General features: G+C 35.1%; 1 protein-coding gene across 3 annotated transcripts in view; it reads right to left on the reverse strand.

Moving 5' to 3' along the window:
* Positions 1 to 21081, reverse strand: part of TTC27 (tetratricopeptide repeat domain 27) — a 105938-nt gene that overhangs the window by 54938 nt on the left and 29919 nt on the right. For all 3 annotated transcript variants that reach the window (XM_085219521.1, XM_085219522.1, XM_085219523.1), the window contains one exon: positions 17102 to 17168. In XM_085219521.1, coding sequence (XP_085075647.1) covers positions 17102 to 17168 — 67 coding nt within the window. The remainder of the gene's footprint in view (positions 1 to 17101; positions 17169 to 21081) is intronic.

Raw genomic sequence — 21081 nt, forward strand, 5'->3', positions numbered from 1 at the left:
AAAAAAAAAAAATTAGTAGCTTAGCAAACTATCATGGTTGCTACGACAGGGCTGTTATTTGAAAATTGGACTTTCAAACTCCAAACACTTAATTGTAACCAGTTGTGGAATTCCCAAGAGTCTGCACACCAGTCCACTGCAGAATCAAAAGCATTCTGCTTATTGCTCAAATTCTGAGGACGCGTTGAAATGACTTAGTTGAAGGCATTGGCAAAAGGCACCCTGAGGGTTACTCTGTTTCTTTGTCCAGTCACCTCTTCCAAAGAGATAGCCTTTAGTTTAGATTCACTCAGGTATTTGCTATGATATTTAAAATTAAAAGCAAACAGAAAACACTAGGACGGATTTAGAAAAAAGAAGAAAAAAAAGTCTAATTTCATTAATTACCCAGTTAGCATAATTCATGAACTTTGTTGTTCACCTTCCCCTCCTCTTTATCTGAGGATGTATCAAGCTGTAGCCCAATACGTAGTACGAATTTACTTCCCCAGAAGCCATACATAGGTTAGTTTCCAAATTACTTATACAGATTAATTCATAATTACTATCAATAATTCATCCTGTTTCATATACTCAAGGATATTGTTACATCATAATTTTCAAGAAATCATCTAGATAATTAACATGGAAATATTAATTTAGGAATAGAACTAAGGGCAACACAACTTCAAAACTCATTTTATGATTTCCTGAAAGAACAGAAAATACTGTGGTAGGAAGGTTCAGCCTCTACTGCTATACCACCAACACCATTTCTGAAGTTCTGGGCTAACATAATACAATAGGAGGCATTACTTTTGGAGCAGCACCCACATATATTGAGCGTGTATGACATGTATTAGCAAAAGATCTGCGCTTTCCTCTAATTTCCACTGGTTTTATTGAGTTACATCAAAACAGCATTTTACAGAGTCAACTGTGTGACCACTTTTGATTTTTTTTTTTTTTTTTATGTCTCTTCAAATTATCACATTTTGAATGTTATCTTTTTATACATATTGTGTTTGATATCAGCTAGGTAAATTACAGAGACAGACAGAAATCCCAGAAGTATTAAAGTGACAAAGGAGAAGATTTACTTTCCTGCACTGGCCAAGACATCAACATATGCCCAGTGCCATTTTCCAGCATTACTTTAATATTCCATATATATTTCAGTTGGTTTAGACCACACATTTAGTGTGTTTTTTCCAAAGTCTAAAGCTCCAGTGCATGACAAGGGTTTATTTTGGTCTATAAAACTAATCCTGGGACTGCACAACTAAAATAGCTTTTCACCAAAACAGGTGTTAGCTGATCGTGAGCAGAGCTGGGCTTACAGCTCTTAGCTGCAGCCATTAGAAATACCTTTCAATGTTTAAAAGTCAAGAGCAAGGCCAAAACACCATCAGTGATCCATACCAAAGGACTGGCTTAATTAGAATGTTATTTTTAACATCTACTTTGTCTAATCTTGTCTGGTAGCCTCCACACTAAAGCGGTAACATTACATCACTGTAAAAACAGAGTACTTTTTGTGTAATTTGACTGACTCCCTCTGAAATTTATCATAACTGGAAATAGACAGAATAAACGCATTATAGGAATTACTCAGTAGCTAGCATAATCAACTCAAGTTAAGAAACTAGCACAGTTCTCTATCTCTGAAATACTCCAATACTCCAGATGGGAAGGCTAACAATTTCACTAACAGCTTAATGATTTTTATTTTTTTTTAAACTTTATTATAACACTGTTCTGTAACAAATAGGTAAGCTCCTGATAGCATTTACCCAATGGAACCCTCACATTCCATCTTTCTTATTACTCTAAATATATTTCTCCATGATGACACTGCTTTTAATAACTTTATTCCTTCTGATAGCTACCTGGCAAAGAACAGCTCTCCCTCTGCCCCTAAACTGATGGGAGGTCAGCTTCTAAACTGCTGGTTTTTGTGCCATTTCTGAGGCATACGAATTCAGGCAGGAAAGCCTTGAATTTAGCTCAATTAAGTATTTTACATAAGTGTTGGTAAGAGGAAGATTCCTTTAGAAGTTTGTTTTGAACAAGCATCAACTTTAGGGGCACCCTGAGAAAACCTCTTACTATGCACTGGTGTTATAAAAAAGACTAAGTTCCTAGCTAAAGCATCTAGGTTAAAAGCCCAGCTGAGGTACTTGAAGCCAACGAATCCTCTAGACGAGTCCTAAATAATTTTATCTCCCAGTCTCAGATGTCATTTGGTTGTCTTGACCTTATCATGTGGCTGCAGACCCCTCTGGAACAATTGTTTCATCTGAACCGTGGAGAAGAACATGCTCTGAAGAAAGACTTCCTGTGGATTTCAGGGTGGGGAAAAAAAGAACCCCCCCTCCCCCACACACAAATCCCACCATACTTCAGACGCATCTCACATACCAAAAACTATAGTAACAATGCAAGTGTTTACAGTCACTGAAACATCAGTTTAAGTCTTACGCAAGTAACAGATTTAAGTGAATATGAATTACTAAGCCCATTAATGAATTGAAATGTCTCCTTAAAAAGAGCAAACATCCCAATCGCATGCAATCCTTCTTCATTTTGTTAGTAAGACAATCATATTCCTGTAGATGCCACTTCAAAAGTCAGCCAACGAAAGCCAAGAATATTTGCTATGAAAAGACTACACATTGCTGTACACATACTGAACATATTGGAAAGGGATACTGAAAAGAGTCATGCGTTACATTTTTTTCTTCAATATCTGCTACTTGCAGCAAACACTAACAGCTCAACTCTGCAAAAACACAGCAAAGATTATCATTTACCTGCTCAAAATACTGTTACTAATTCACCACAAATATCAAGAAACTTCAACACTTTTCTTCACCTATTTCTCATACATAAACTTAAAAGGAAATATTATCAAAGCAAAACACCACAGCTTCTTCCCAGCTATAAAATGAGGTCATTTCTTCTCTTTTGTCAAGTCAGTACTTGAACTCTGCATACTTACATTGACAAAATCTCTAAAACTCGTGATAGGAAAAAGAAAGCTTTCCCAAAAGAAAATATCCCCAAACTTCCAGCTTCTTTTTGTTCATCTTGTTTTTCTCCAAAAAAAGGTAACACAGAGAACATTCAAGTAAAATAAGGCTGCCTTACCTGGTCTTCGCTCTTGCAAGAATCAAGAAAAGAAAGAAAACAACAACTTCCCTTTCCATTCTGCATGGATGTCTCATTTAAAACCTGAAGTCATCCCTGAGCTAGCTGTCTGCTGCATTGAATTTTAATTTTGAACAAAAAGCAACATATGAAATGCCTATATCCTCTGCTTTACCTATTAGATATAAATTTTGTTCTGCATCTTTCTTTTTTCCCCCCTCTTGCTTCTATGTACACTTACTCAAATGCAGGAAGAATATCAAAGAGACTTTCCTCTCCTCCAAGTGCACTTTTCAGTAGTGTACAGGGAAATAGTTCAGCACTTGCTAGAACAATGTTTAAATCCAAAGCTCACTACTTATCTGTTTCTTTTCTTCTTCCTGCTAGAGTCTTTACATCTTCTGAATATACATCAAGAATTTCCTCAGCTTTTTCATAAGCTGATGTTTCTAGGATTTTTCTTGGAAAATCTCCTGTCTCACTTCATAACCTTGAGACTCAAACATGCAAATATTGTCTCTATTGAGAAAATGAAATTAAGAGAGTCATTTGATGTAGATATAGAATCTGATGCATCTAGTCAGAAGCAGAAGAAATACAAGGATGTGATGAATGGCATTCTGCCAGCTGTGAATGCAATTAATAACAGAAATCATCTGATAAGGCACCAGGCAGAAGGGATTTATGCTACATTTCTGCAGTTAATACTCAGATGAGTTCCATTATGTTTCAGATTACACAGAAGAAAATGTCAAAGCAAATGAGCATTATAGAAACGTTCTCTTGCAAGGGATGCTTCATATGTTCCACAGAAAAAATTGCATGAAAGGAGTACAAGGATTTACACTTAGTGAAGAATTTTCAATAGAAATACTGTAAGACTCAAAGTTTTGTCTGAATTTAAACGTAACAAACACAGAAAAGCAAGCTTACATTAGCTCATATGGATTAAAAATAAATTGAGAGACACCTGATGAGCTATAACATGCTTCTTTAATCCTATATAACAGTCCAACATTTAACTTGTATGCATACAGGTAGTAACATTCAGAGGAGCTTATGGAAGACACAAAAACTACTCTTTAAAGTCATTTTAGCTATTTGAAAAATCAACTCAAATTGGGGTCTGCTAGAAAAAAATGTTTTAGTGTTTTTATTCTTTTAGGTCCTTCTATTAACAGTCCAGTGGTATTATCTGAATTCTACTTACACATTCAAACTGCAAGATCTATCCCGGGTGACAAGAATTGCTTTAATTTTCTTCTATATTAATAGGCATCAGTGGGCTGGCATTTATCAAGTCATCAAGAGCTTAACACTCTGCAACGATATCATGTGGCTTCAATATTCTAACCTCTTCCAAAAATTTTAAGGCAATATTTTTTTTGGTATTCCTTAAGCTGTTTTTCGGTTTGTGTTTCAGTTCTTTTTGCTTTGAGACACACATTCAAGTTCAGAAGTAAGTTTTCCTTGGAGGCTCTCAATTTTATTTAAGAAAAGGAAGAAACTAGAAAAGGAAATGTCATGAAGAAAGAAGATACTATTTTATTTAATAGAATCTGCTTGCAATGACTAGTGGAGGGTAAGCCACATAAGATGTGGCTCCTATTTTCACTTAGAATGAAGTCCAGCCATTTTACTGACACTTGCTGTACTGTGCCAAACCTATCACTTACGCTGAAAATAACTTCAGCCAGATTTGACTGTAGTAGCATTGTCTTTTTCAGGTCTGTGGTTTGGACCTACTCCTGAAATAGCATAAGTACAGACTTCCACACCACATCATAGTACTGCATTTATTTCCTAAGGTCCAATCTCAACAGCAATAAATCAGGTTTTTGGATTCAAATGGCTAGACCTTTAACTCTTTGGTAGTAGTGATAAAGGTTTCCTTACGATTTAAAAAACAGTGAATTGCCCTCATCTATTCAGCCTCAGGATTTTCCTAGTCTGTGCCAAATTTCTAAACACACCATGTGCTCTATTGACAATATCTTGAAAAAAGAAAACCATTAAAAATTGCTATATGCACAGGTAATAGAAAAGTGAATTTGTCTTAAGAAGGGCTGGACATGCTTCACAGATAGTTTCAAGACTATATGCAATTACATGCATTTCATAAACTCAGATTCTGTTTAATCTCAAGAAACAAAGCAAATAGTTGAAAAAAAAAAATGAATGGAAGATCAATAATCACTGTCAGTGATCATTTCCTAACACGTTTGATTCAGATTGACAGTGAGGGAAAAGAACCATATGACCCCTAGAGCAGGTATTCTCTTGGACACTAGCACAGCAGGTTCTTAATTCCCTTGTGCTACTTGCTCCACTGAATTCCCAACTTTGCCCCTAATCTTACAGGGAACATTTTGGGAATAGGCAGTGTAAGAATTTATCTGCTGCTGATTGAAATTTATTCCTCAGAGAGAGTCAGTTATAAATTTTCATTCTCATATTTCAGTATTGCTGCCTTTGTCTACAGTCTGGAATCATGATTTGTCAATGCTTTCAACATTTTTAATCCTATTTATTTTTAATCGTATTCTTAATTTTGTTTTAAACACTTCAAAAAAAAAAAAAAAAAAAAATCAGTCCTACCTAACTCAGCAAAATACAGATGAGACTGCACATTAAGGTTCCTGTTGCTTTTTTTTTTCCTGCTTATTTGCCTCTTTGAGCTGTTCAGAGGAAAATTAAAGCATATTATAGCACTCTGGACCACCAGAAAATCCCTCCCTCAGGCCTGACAGAACCTTCATCCTCCTTATACAACTCCCCAGAATAGTGGGATTTGTCTGCACCCCCTCCCCCCCCCCACTCATATTCATACTCACCACTCTTTCCATAGCCTGTCAATCATAATCCCTGTTCATTTGGTGTGGAAGACCTGGAAGAGTACTGCTTTATAAACTGCAGGTAATTAATATACTGTACATATTCAAACTTTTACTTTTATTTTTGCAGTGACAACTTCAGGACAAACATTCATTTGCTACAATTTTCCTTAAAATACTTTAACTGAGTGTCTTCTGCCAGATGGCAAGGTGGGGGTAGCAAAAACACTAATTCTCAGATAGATCTCTAGTTCAATCATAAGAATGGTACAATGCAAGGGAGCCTTAGAAGTTCTTCAGACCCCTCAGTAAAAGGCATACAATTATCATCTTGCAAAGAACCAACTTACATGTTTCTCTAATTTCAAAACTTTCAGATTAGCCAATGGCACAGCAGGAATACTTTGATAGTCACAGACATCTTCTACATTCCAAAAATGTTATTTGTGAAGTCACCCTATAATGATATTAACTAGTCAAAATCAGCTATTATTTTTTTGTTCCTGTGACAAGACAGAGAAGAAAACTTAGTAGGAATGACTTATTTAATCAGTGATTTATAATAAATCTTACACTGACTTTACTATTAAGCTATATCAGAACAATATACTAAATGTTATATACGCACGTGTGTGTATATATATATATATAATCAGTTTGGAAAACAGCTGTGTGTGGAGGAACAGTGAGGCACAGCAGAGGAAAATCCACATACTGCCAGACAGGATTCTACAGAGTGTGCCATATCTGGTTTTCCCATTTTGAATGCCAGCTTCCACCACAGGAATTTTGTCTACAACAGTCTCTGTAATTCACAGGTCTATGTATTGCAATTCTTGGGGTTCGCACATAAGCATAATGTTGAAAGCAAGAGGCATTTCTCAATTACTGTTTGGTGGGTTGCACTGCTCTATTTGGACTCCGGCAGTGACAATTTCTGTGGGTGTTCTAGGGCAGTCTCAGCAGTTTCCCAGAAAAAGAGAATGTTAACAAGTCTCCAAATCCATTAAAAATATTTGGGTTCCGATTCCTTCCAGTTCCTGACTTCACCACTAGAAGTGTTCTGTCTCATTAAAGAACTACTGTTCCCATTACGTGCAGTAGGATCGAGCTGCTGGAGGTCATCAGCAGTTTGGCATTAAGCTTTATTGCAAACGTTGAGTTTCCAGAAGCAAAACAAAGTTGCAGCCACCTTCCTTTCTGAGTCTGAAGACAAAATGACCCTGAAAATAGACCGACTCCTCAAGCAGCACACAAAAACCAAGAAGCAAAGGAGTAGACGTAGGACCATGTGAGAAGGGAAGGAACTAGGAATGATGAGAGCAAAAGTGAAGGTCAGATAAACAAATGGGAAGTGAGAACTGACAAAGCTTAACTGAGAGGAACATGGCCCGCTGAAGAAAGAACAGCTAAAGAAAGTGGGAAGCTGCCACTGGCAAACATTAACACGGAAAAAATGAGCGAGACTGTTAGAAGCATGAAAGAAAAACTTGTCTTAGTGTGCAAAACACTCAGTAAGATTCCTAAATCCGACAAGGTTATGTAGAGAGCTGCTGTACTCTAAATATATTTACCTAGAGACCAAAGGTAAAGACCATGTCTGGGTTAAGTTTAGACTTGAAAGAAGTAAAAAGCATGAGCTGTAATGGACTGAGATGCAAACAAAGTGTAGTATCTGTTCAGTTGTATTATGCGTATAAACAACAGTAGTTTGTTAAAATAATTATGACAAGTGAGTGAAGAAGCTATGAATGTTTTCTTCTATATGTAAGTCACACCCTTTTTAGTTAAGAAACCCTAAGCTTTTCATTTTCACAGTTCTGTAAAGATTCAATAGATATAAACTATGTCTACTACTAGGTAGGGGAAAGATACAGGAAAATAAATACATTCACTGCAATTCTCAAAGAATAAGCTGTAGGATAAGAAAAAGTCTTATTTCAGAATTTACCCATCTTATTTGCTCTCTGAGTCTTACTAATGAGCTACTGAACAGCTTAAAATCAATAAAAGCAATTTGCTAAGTATTCTTTTTTTCCTTTATTCTAAAAGCGAAAGAGTTTCTACTGACATGTATTAAAATAACAAACAAGTGTTCAGTTTTAGCCAATAATAAACACAAAAGGAATACAATATTAATTAGAGGAAATTGCAAATACATGTGCTGTTACTCTCTGAATGTTTTAGTTCTGAAATCAAGCACCTCATTTTACAATACTTGTAACAGCGAGAGAGCAGAAAGATCTTTCACAGTCCATTTTTAGCTAACTGTAAAAGTTCACTCTCATCTTTTGTCTAGACTATGATAGAAGTCATTACTGAATGTGTTGGCCAACATACATACTGACAAATGTACTTAACATTCAGCTGACAAGATATGAAGTCTTTCAGGAAAAAATGCCAAAGATCCAACTTAACTAATGCAATACATGTTTAGGGATTATACAGGCAAGGCAGTGTAGTCTTCCCAAACACATAAAAAACATACTGATATCCTGCTCCATGATTTTTATTTCTCTTTGGAAAAGGTCTCAAATCTCAACTTCACAGATAAAAAGCATTAACAAGTGATGCATTTAAGCATTTTACTAGCACTTATTGGAACAGTCTTCATAACTAACAGCCCCACTTGCCACAATCAAGGCAGCCAATCCAAACATGACAGAAGTATTTATGCCATATCATAGCATCATATCTACTACTCATATCAATTTTACAGAGTAAAATAGTCTGAATTTTCACACAACAATCATGATGCTCAATTCTGGTATACACTGCATAAGCAACCAATAAAATACATTGGCATCATTTTTATTTCCTGATGCAATAATCTAATGGGCACTTTATGCAAACTAGCATACTTGCTGTCACAAATCATTTTTCTAAATAACCATTTGCTTATCAGTATGACAGTTATCCTAGTAAAATACACTTACATATGAAGCATACTGGCAGAGTACAGGCTTTTCTTTTCCCTTTTAGTCACAATACGCAGTTTAGTACATGATCAGTACTAGAATTCATGTGTTAAATAAACACAAGTAAAATAAAGATGTATATAGCCTACGTCCATACGGATTTAAAAGTTCTACAAATTAAATCGAACATCTTAATGTCTGGTCATCCACACTTAAAAATTCCCTTTTACTATTTGAACTTCCTGCTTTAAATAAAATAAATGAAAGGACATACTGTAAAAATAGGAGAATTGGCACTACTTAAACTTCGTCCTTATGCAAGGTAGACAGTACCATGCTTTTCCACAATGTACTCAAGTTAACTAAATACTTCTACAAAGACAGCACACTGTGCAAACACATGCCATACCCAAGACCCATATGGGATATGCAGGACTCAAATGTGGATAATATAAGCACATAAATGGATATTTTCCTAGATCTAGGCTGTAAGAATTTGTTTAGGAACTTTTTCCTAAAATTTATAAAAATGAACTTTTCCTTTTAATTCTCTCCTAAGTATACCAATGAACTTAGAACTTAAACATTTTTCCCTATAAAATTCTTAAATTGCTCAATGAATCCTCACAAGAAAATGCCACCTGAAAATCTTTTCCAGTCATCTGGCTACCTAAAATCTTACAATATTGAAAGAAAAACAAAAAGGAAAAAGCATTATGGTCATTTTCATACAGAAGCAGATACGAATAGATTTATGCCTTATCAAGTTCATCTTATATTTTCCCTGAAGCAGCTAAGATGGAAAAATACATTTCACCATATTTTTTTATTTTTTATTTTTTAAGTGACATTTTAACTATGAAAATGAACCAAAAACAAAACCAGACACACTTCAGACTATTGGGGGGAAAGAAAAAAAATATATACTTCATGACCGCTATTAAGGGCTGTAACTTTCAAATCAAACTTGTCCTTAATCGTCTAATATACAAAAAAATCTGTTACTTTTTTAGGATTTCATTTTAATACAGAACAAAGAGTATCTGGGCACTGATACAAAACATGCTCTACTTCTAGTTCAGACTACAGACATGATAGGATCAGAGTAAATTAAACTCTGTTGCTTAGATACAGTAATAACTGACCAGTGAACAAGAACTCAGACATTGATTTTTCAGATGTTACCAGAACATGGAAGATTAGAGTAATATTTGATATGTTGGGTTAGGAACAGAACAAATAAAGAGACAATGCCAGAAATAGGCAGAAGAGATGAGAGCGAGACATAGGAAAAGCTAAGTAAACTTTAAGAATAATTCTTCTTCACACAGTAAAAGAACAAAACCAGGTTTGATTTCAAAAACCAAAGACTTGGATTGCTTCTTATTTGGTTTCTCTTCTCTCTCCATCCAAGTAGGCAGGTCTGTACAGTATACAACACCACCTCAAAAAGAAAAATGAATACCAGCAGTGATAACCTCTGAATTGAACTGATTACCAGAATACTGTCATCAAGGGAAGATAAACTGAATAGAGCAGCAACAATGTTGTATTCCCTTCAGATGATACACCAAACAGCACTTTCTCAAATGGGGGGTATAATTTCATAGACTTACAGAATAGCTTGGGTTGGAAGGGACCTCAAGGATCCAATCCCTGTGCCACAGAGAGGGTTGCCAGCCACCAGATCAAGTACTAGATCAGATCACCCAGGCCCCATCTAACCTGGCCTTGAACACCTCCAGAGATGGGGCATCTTCAACTTCTCTGGACAACCTGTTTCAGTGCCTCACCACCCTCTCTGTGAAAAACTTCTCTTTTTTTTTTTTTTGGACTAAATTCTAATAATTACAACTGGTGAAGCACATGAGAAGGGGAAGGGAAGCCTGTGAGACGTCAAAACAGCTGTCAGAAACTGCTAGAAATAATAAGTGAGCTGTTGATAGATAAAGATGAAGGAGGAGAGGGAGAAGAAAGGCTGCTGTGGGAAAAAATGTTACTGTCATCAAATTTGCCTGTTAAACTTTGCAAACTCTAAGACAAGCAAATAATCTATTAATATTTAAACATGATTTTCATGGTCTTTTAACCACTGCAGTTTCAGTGAGACAACTCAAAACTATTGCTTGAATAGATCTGTACAAATTACAGCTCTATCTGCACAAAAGAGTAGACTATTCCAAAAAGGAAGGGCTATTCCAAATTTCTTCCTGCTCAGAGATGCACACAATAAATCAGGAATCATCTCCTGTAAGAGATGATGCAATCAGAGCTGTGGATTCCATGGATTCAGGGAAGAATGCAGACCACAGAGGAGAACAAAGTTGAAGGAGATGAAAGTGTCAATTATGTTGAAATCTGATACTTAGTAAAATAAAACAACTTCAAACAGAATGTTACATAATCCCAGTTTTGGGATGGAATGCAGACTTCCCCCTTGCCCTGAAACACATGCACTACAGCACCTAGTTATTTCACCCTGAGCACACAACAGAACACAGCAAAAGTAACTAAAAACACACCAGGTTATTTTCCTATTCACAGCACATTGTAAACAAAGCCCCAGACGCTTTGTGAGTCAGCATCCAACAAATCGAGTTGAGCCTCTGCACATGATGCTTTCATGGAAAGGAGCAATTCTCTTTTGCTTTATTCAGTCAGATTTCCCAGTAACGCACAATGGATCTGAAAACATACATGCATTAAATTAACAGCATTTGGATCGTGACATTACTAGAAAATGATTCAGACTTCTGAAAAAGAGAATTTAGAAAACAAAGCAAAACCTGAAGAAAAAGAATACAATAGCTTTTAGTTCATTAACCTAAAGAAAAAGAAGTCTTACTAGCACTACTACCAGGGTTTTGCAGAGAGAAAGTCTTTGCAGTGAGCATAATAAACTTGTAACCAACAGAGTCTATTCAAAATGAGCAACACTACTTAGAAAAGAAGTGAAAGAGACTTTTTATAAAGCCACAAAAATTACAGCAGTAGAGACACATGGCAATCTTAATGAGCTTTTCAATACTCTTGCTGGTTATAAAACAAAGAAAACTGCAGCCATTTTCTCAGCAGAGAAAAATGCACTGCTTTTATTTAAGCTATATAAACAACTTCTCTTTAGAAACCAAATTGGCATGTTAGTTTTAGAGAGATTTTAATAGGAAGACTTAACATTAAAAAATCTCATGTGCTGTGATTTGATTGCTCCCTAGTTCCACATTAATATCGCAAATGCAATACAAAAGATGACACAAACAATGCATTTCCATTTCCAACCTCTCTCCTCCCAAAACTCCTTTCTTAGTGACAAGCAGAAAAAAAAATTCATATATGTACACACATACAAGTGTGCACTATTATTCTTTACCGTGATTTTCAAAGGTACCCACACACCATTAGTTTCTATTCCACTCAATAAATACCCACCTTTGGGGAAAAAAAAAATAATTAAAAAAAAAAAAAAAAATCAATCAAACTGTTTCAAATTTCTTAGTTAAAAAAAATAAAGGCATTTCTTATGGAATTAGATGCTCAATACAGCAACTAACTGGAAAAACAAAGGAAATTAAGCATTTCCCTCTGGCCCATCTTCGGAAAACACTGTATTCCTGGCATTTTAACAGACTACTCCACATTCTCTAGGTCCTTAATCAGACATTCATATTCTTTATGGCATTAAAGGAATAATTTTAGAATTTTCAAGTATTTTTGTTAATTTATGTTCTCTGAGTGAAATAAAAACTATTTCACTATTTTTTTTTCCTCTTTAAGAAAGCCATTCTTGCCCGTTCTCTGACCAGTTTTCATCTTATTAAAAAGAAACCCAGTACTCTACTCTTCATAAATGATAGAAATCTCTGGAGAATAACAAAATTAATAATCCAATTAAGTTTCCCATGATCCCCATTTTTTCCCTTCTTGTCTTGTATAAAGAATACAAATATGGGGCTAAGATGCAAGAAGCATAGTGCAAGAGGTTCTGTTTCCCAGCTTTTTCTTGCTTTTTCTCCTTTGTCTGCTATAGTTCAACATGATGCTGCCACACCAAATCACTTGATCGTAACACACCAAGAAGAGAAAAAAAAGCCATATTCCCATACGATGGGCTAAGCACACTTCACATTTACCACACAGCTCATCACCCCTGGACAAGGCAAGGTCCAGGACAGATGGCAGTGGTAATTTTAAGGACCAGCTGCAGCTCATTAATCATGGATGTTCTGCTGGAATGCTCTATCAGATGATGAAACCACTAAATTGCTTCTCCTGCACGTAAACTATAAGCTGTGACATAAGCCTTAAGAACTTGTACTGTGGAGTATAGTCTTAAACATTAGGGCTTTTTTAAAACAAAACAAAACAAAAAAAACACACTTTTCTCCTTTGTAAGGAAAAAAAAATGCAACACCACCTAGTAGTTATTCCTTCCCAGAATTCCCAGAGTTCTAGAAGTAAAACTAGCTAAAAAAGGCTAGAAAACCTACATGTGAAAACATAGGTTTTTTATTATTCCTTTGATTACTAGCACCATATACGTCCCATTTCCTACACAGAATGCTCTGGGAGAAGGAAAAAAAAAAAAAAAAAAAGTTACCGTTAAGTAAAACACCAGTAAATCTAACAAAGAAGCACTGGATTTCAGAACTGAGATACTTTTTTTCTTTACCTTTCTTGAAAATGGCTTTTCAACACAACACTCAGTAAGCTAAACAGAAATTTTGCTGAGTGTCATATGCAAAACTGTGTCTGAGTCAGTTTTTGTATGGTATTTGATCTCTAAATTTTTTGCTTTCTTCGAAATTCAAGTGCATTATCTTAATTATCTTAATTCATTAAAATCATTATAAATCTTTCCCTAAACGCTTAAATATGAAAACAGTAATTTTCTTTAAAATCAAACGTAATTATGTTTATTCTTATGTACATGAGAGCTCAATTTCTTCTCTTGTAAAGATATCAAATTAACAATTTAAGCAGGAAACAAACCCAAATTTAACTAGTATTAAGTTGATGATTGGTGAACAGATTTGACTAGAACACCTCAAGCACTGAAGTTCAAAGTACTTAACTAAAAGGAGCTATCCCAGCAAAAGAGTTTATAGATAGAAGTAAACAGGATTTGACACACCGTCACACCTCACTGTAAAAGTTAGCAATAATAATTCTTAGTTACAGAAGTCAGTACTTTAGGACAAAGTTCCCAAGTGACTTCAATAAATGAACTGCATCAATGTCATCGTTCTGTATTTGACTGCAGTCGCCAAGCAGCTCTCAACAGCATTATTTTTAGGTCTTTATGTAGTTTAACATACATATATATTTTTAAGGATCTAGTCATTTTCAACTGTTGCTAACATAAAAGTGAGTTCAGAATGCCTGCTTGCTAAACTACACTTAATATGAGGTAGGACTATATCATTTACTAGAATTCACTTTTATTATACTTTCCCCCTCATACTACCTGAAAATTAGAGTTTGTCGATCACATGCATTTGTTTTGCAACATCCAAAAGAACACAATCTCTTCATGATCCACTGATCTGTTGCAAGTGCCTTAAAATTTCTCAAGAGTCCTAGGTTATCTTGAAATGACTTCCTTTCTTCAGGAAAGATAAATTTCAGCAGTTATCAGATGAATGCATGACAACCATCTAACCAGCCTGCAGATTTAGGAATCCACATGTAGGCTGAGAAGATGCCTGCTCACACACGCACACACACAGAGCAGTTTAAATGATGCTAAAGAAGTTACTGTGGGCAGCACTGATAGAGGGCTCGTTTGCCTGTTCCACTAGGTAACACAAAAGCTTGAAAAATACCTTACATAATATTTCAGTAGCACTTACATATTCAGCTAACAGACGCCATAACAACCAAGCTTGTGTTAACATTCATGTTAACATTCATACACATTATCAAAAAGAACTTACATAACGTCATACTTGATTTCTGATTTCAGTTTACAGGAAAGATTTGGTGTAACAGTGTTAGAATTCACACAGCCTAATTGTATTTAGTAGCACAGACCAGATCAAGAGAAAACTTAAGACTGAATTGTATTGCTGCAGCTAGATAACGAGCAAACTTTAGGCACAAATTTAAAAGAATGTTATTCTGACACTGAAGTTTATTATCGACTCTAAATTTTTTAGGTTACTAGCTACATTTTTAAGTCACTGCTCTACACTGAATTCTGTGCTATTAGAGATCTACATTCTTGTTTATTTTTTACAGATCCTGTGCTTTTTGCTTTTTTTTTTTTTATTTTTTTGTCTTGTTGTTTTGTTTTTTTCTGCTGATCAGAGCACAAATTGATAGGGAGGCCTACAAATATTTCTCATCTGCGCATCTCTGTAGATCTGTCCTGATTGCAGTAATTACTAAAGGAATGAATTCATCAGCTCTTGTGATTTTTGAGTAATCAGCCACTAGATGGCAGAAAAATGCAGTTTAATTTTCATACTATGGATAATGCATCCAACAAATCTCTTGTATATCAGATGTCAAGTATATGATGTCTCAATGTCAGATAAAATATCCGAATAAAGCTGATTATTTTTATCTAGTATATGTGCTACCTTGACTTTTCTCTTCTGCTGTTAAAACTGAAGAGTGTTTTAAATGTTTGAATACTCAAGTGTTAAAACAAATAAAACTCCCTCTGAATCTCATTATTTTGGAATGTACATGAGGAGAATAGGAGCAATCTCTTCAAATATATTCTGTTATCACAATATTACCCCATTTACAATTAAAAAGATAGATTATGTGGAGAAGGTAATTTAGTATCTAAGTGTTTCTTGGCCACTTTTCTACTCAAGAGTTAGACAGACAGGTAGTGGGAAGAATGAAGTAGAGAATATATAAGAACTCCAGCGAGTTTGGCAGGGAATAAGAAGTCAGAAGTAAAATTCTCAGTTTTCACATATGACTGACTCTCAACTAAAGACATGTATTAATAAAAGAAAAATCAGCAAGGATTGTTGTAACAAAATTATATGTACATTAGGAAAATGTATGCATCTCTATAACCTTATTTTTGTAAAATGAAATCCTGTTTCACAATTTTTTCAAAAATGTGCAATAATAGGTTAACCAGTTTTCTTCAATTCCACTATCTTTTCTTTGTATTTCCTTATCTATTTTTTTCCAGCTATTTCCATTTTTCTAAAAACTGAAACAAAATGGTTTAAAAATAAAACATATGAGAAAATACAAGGATCTGATCAGAAAGGATAGTTATCATAGGAAATAAGAGAAGTAATAGAAATCAAACTGTTTTACAGTCATCCACTTTGTTTCCTCATTCTGACCTTACACGTTCTATATTAGTATGCGTACCCCTAAAAAAGCATTAATTTAAAAATCAACCTAATAAAAAGATAAGGATTTTTTTTTCCAGACTTATTTTTAGGACAATGGTTAAACTTATTTTAGTGTCTTAAATTCTTCTATATAGTTACAATTTCTAGTCATAAAATTCTAACTCAATTGAAATCTATGGGATTTTTGTTGAGATCCTATTTGCCAACTCTAACAAGAACTTACTCTTTCAGATGGCACACGGCATTACTGAGAAAAGAAAAGTATAAGACTGCAAAATCTGGACAGGAGAACAAGCACCATATATTGTACAAAAGCTGAACTCTAACAGCACAAAGAAAGCAAAAAATGGCAATAAAATTACTAGTCTTTTTCCCCTCTGTCTCTCAAATAAATTGCTGTTGAAAAAAACAGAAGAAATGGAAAAAGGAGGCACATCGTGTTTTGTCTTGACCCAAAAAATACATTTTCAAAATAGGGAGCTAGAAACCTCAAGTCTTCTTTGGAAGTTACAGAATCATTCTTCAGCAACAGATAAATTAGCCACTGATCTGGGAAGAAACATGCTTGTGTGGAATATTTGATTCTTAAACTGAATAAATCTGGTAAAAGAAATTTACAGCTTCTTTTGAACTCCCCTTAAAAAATACTGTAAAAGGAAGAGATCAAGTTTTGAAATATCAGTCTTGCCCTACATGAAGATGACTCAAAATGGAGGAGAATTTTAGCATCTTTTTTGATTCTTGAAATAAGAAAAAAATATATTGAAACAATTGAATATTAAAACCAATTTGTTTCACAGTTTCATGATTAATGCGATGGTTAAATTACTGCTCGGTACATAATACCTAAGTGAAAACATATTTAGAAGAAAGCTTCAGATAAGTTACTTACTGAAGTAAAAGCCAAAAGTTCCTCTTCAGTTAATTTGTGTATTGGATTGTTCTTTTGGAAGTCTATACTGTAAAAAAAGGAAAAAGAATATAAAATAATACTGATTTATTCTTTAGCACACAGCTATGTAGAATACATCTCTCAAACTTGCAGAAATCTAAAGGATGTTCTAGAAAAGAGTTACAAATACAAATGGTAGTGCGTAGTTGTAACGCTGTAACGTGATGGAAAACAGTAATTAGCAGGGTGGCAAAATCCTAGGCTACAGGAAGTAAGGATAAGCCCAAATGCAGTAGCCACGGACACAAAAACAAAGAAAAAAAGCTGCTCACTCTTGGAAGGCCTCAGGTAGGAAAGGACCTCTAGCAAGATACCCTTGCCTCCACTGTCAACCCTTAAGTGAGGTCAGGGAAGGGGAGGATCCTGGCTCCACTCCTTCTGGTCATTCAGGGGCACGGCATGCACCTGAGCCCCCCTGGTTTGTCCTGCCTGCCCAGCAGGTGTTCAATCACTGGTTCAAGCCATGACTTGGCATTTCCCCTACAGTACTGTGCACATACAGAAGGTGGCCAACCCTTCAGAGCAGTCACAGAAGAAAAGAATCATTTCACAGGACAAGGATACTTAATGGTGCCTTTCCCAGGCCCATACTAACCTGAAATGTCTTACTACATTCACATTTACAGGATTAAATTTTATCTATTCTGAACAGCTTTAAATCCATTCCCTATCAGAGATCTGTTTTCAGTTAAAATTCAATGGCTAACTGAACACAGATTCTGCAAAGCAAAAACACGCTAATGCTCAAAAAGTGATGAAGGATAGTCTCAAACATACACTCTCTGCTCATTCAAGGAATATAACCACAGGAGTACAGCTCTCAACTAACTGACATTACTAACTTTTTGTACAGCAAGGGGAACCCAGAAGAATACAGAGATGAGAATCGGAATTTTTTTTTCCCAGTTGGACGTTACTGTATTGATAATAAAGAAATTTGGTTTACAACTCCATATGGGTGTACTGTCTCCTTTAACAACAGCCTATCAGCACCTACAAAAATACTACGAGATACCTGCAAGCAGCAGAAAGAGAAGCAGCAAGGTTACAATTCAAGTTCCTTGTGAAAACAAAAGATATAAAGTGAAGATACATCCTAATCATACTACAAAGTATACGTAATCATCAAACCTATATAATAGCTACATACACACGCTTAAAATCAGGATGTTATTCCTTATGACATGAAGCTGTTGTGAAGTTTAAGTAAAAAGTACAAATGTAGTATATTAATTGTGATGATGTGTCACAGAAATTGTCCTCCTTTCTTTACGTACTTTACTTTGTAGAGAAGACTTTCCTGCAATCTAACTCTATTCTTGCTATACAGTTAATCCTTTATAGATAACTACCTTTGCTGTCTAACGAGTTTACCCAGTCTTTATACTTAAGTATATTTAGCAAGACTATATATAAGTGAGAAAAGAAGACTAGACTGCCCAATGTGTTTTATTTATTCCTCTAAAGAAGATGCATGATAAAGTAGTAAGAAGTAATTCTATGAGAATGAAGTGAAGCACTCAAGGTGGGAAAACAATTGACATCATTCAAGCACTCATGACTTTATCTTTACATGCCCAGAAGAAAATTAATCATATGCGTAGCAGAGAGCCAAAACTGCTTCCTGATGGCATAAGTCTCTTGCACTTTCCACCTCCATTAAATGGAGGACTAAGGAAAAAAAAGTTCTCATGAGAGTGCTGCTTCAGCATTTCTGAAACTGCAATACTTTAGGTACCACTAATATACATCCAACTAGAGCAACCTAGGAATGAGTGCAGATGAGGCGTTCAGGAAGTTAAGCTATTTGACTGAAATACATTTCATTCTGAAGAAGCAAATGGCCATTTGTTCATAGGACTTCAGCCAAATGAAGGTATGCTGAGAGACTACAAAAGCATGATTAGACCCACTTTGGAGATTCAATTTCCTATTTCTATTAGAAGACAAGATCCTTCTCTTCATCCTTTGCAACTCATTAAATCTATCATTCAGTAGTTCTTTTATTTACGTTTTGTTACTGAACTTCCACTAAGCTTGAAAGGGGAGACAACACAAAATCCCAAAGTAAACTGAAATGTATGCTCCATTTTCAAATTTTTTTTTTTTTAATTATCTATTAGAGAATCTAAGGGATGTACGGGAGCTGCTCTCTCATTTTGTTGATTAAAACACTAACATTTAGAAGTGTTATATAAACTAAAATAGAGAATCTAGAAGAATACCAGGTTTAGAGCTGATAATTATTCAATCCAACGGAAGCCAAAAGAATGAGCTGCTCAAGCTCAAATTCTAATTATCTAACTGCAGTCCTTTAGAGTTGATGATTTCATTGAAATTTCTTTTCTTCTTCTTAGTAACAACAATAGACCTCTGATCAATTGATCAAATAGTTCTACCCTATAACAAGCACCTAATAAAGCACATTGTGTGGAATAGTGAGAGAGAATGGGCATTACTGATGAGAATTTTTTGAGAAAGATACCCACAACTTTCCTACACATCTGTAAGGAATAACATTAGTGGAGTAGCTGAAAGATGACTTATACAGTGAAAGTAAGCATGAAGAGATCCTCTAAGTCACATTGAAGTAAATGTTTGTCCCCTGACTCTTTCTTAAAGACCTCCCACGCCAGACATTCCACACCCTCTTCATGCACCTTATGGTGATGTTTCACAACATCTGGTACTACATGCACGATTGCAGCCACAAGGAAATACCAACTATGCTTTTGGTAGAATAGTGATGAGTAAGGGCTTAGAATAACAAGCAAAGATTTGGCTGAGCCTTGTCACTTCCATGACTATCAGCTACTATATTAATGAAGCTTTCCCCTTCTTCCCACATAAAATAGGTGTGTTACCAATTTTTTATTTATTTATTTTTTTAAGTGTTAGACAACACTGCTAGGAAAGCAACCTGCCATATATTACTTTTTCTCTCTTTGAGATATTTTTTTCCATGGAAACAGGAAAATAATGCAGAATTTTTGTATATCCTAAAAATACATTGATTCAGGCAGAAAGGTTTCCTTATTATAGAACAGACTTTTGTCACAGTTCTTTGAAATGTATAGATGGACATCTTCCAGCTCAAAGCCATTATAAAATGGTTTTAATTTCCATTTCTTCCAAATCCGTGTTCAATTCAAACACACACAAGTACAATAAAGCAACCTTGAATGATAAAGAATGAAATTGTTCTAATGATTTTCCATACCAAATCAAATCTAAAGCTATATTTTTTTTTATCTGAATCTATATAAAGAGTGGAAATGTAGCTGTGACATAAGCATTTATGACAATAAGAAATGAGCACTCTTTAAGCAGATAAAGAATCTTGTAGTAAGTTCTACTTCACAGCAAGAAAAGTATTTGCTCAGCAAATCAGTAAAAGCTAGACTGCCAGTAGTTTGGAGCTTATAATCAATTATTTAATCCGATTAGTCAGATTTACAATAGCAGCATAATGGATAAAATTGGGAAGGTGAGATACTACAGTCTGAATATAAGACAATACTGTGTTAGAAAATGAACCAGACATAAAAATGTTTCTCATGAAGCAGATTATTTACAATCCCACTCTTTACTCCTCTCCTTTTCTCTCCAAATTGGATCTAGATGTGGCCTTGAATAGAAAGAAAGCTTAAGTCTCTGGAAATAAAGAAAATGAAAATAAAGAAAATACAAAGTCACAGTACATATTCATGATTTTTTCACTGCAGTGAGTGGGCTGAATGGTTAAAGGGCATAGCTGAAACCAGAGATGCAGAACTTCATGCTTCACTTGAATCTAGCCAAGCAAACGTCTGGGCCTTCATAAAGCTGCAGTCTGAGAAATGGGTATAAAAAAGAAAACAACTTCCTCTCCTCTAATAATTTTCACTGCACTTTATGAAACAAGAAGGGGAGAAATAGCT

This window comes from Meleagris gallopavo, chromosome 2, assembly GCF_905368555.1.
Source record: "Meleagris gallopavo chromosome 2, MGAL_WU_HG_1.1, whole genome shotgun sequence".
Taxonomy (NCBI): domain Eukaryota; kingdom Metazoa; phylum Chordata; class Aves; order Galliformes; family Phasianidae; genus Meleagris; species Meleagris gallopavo.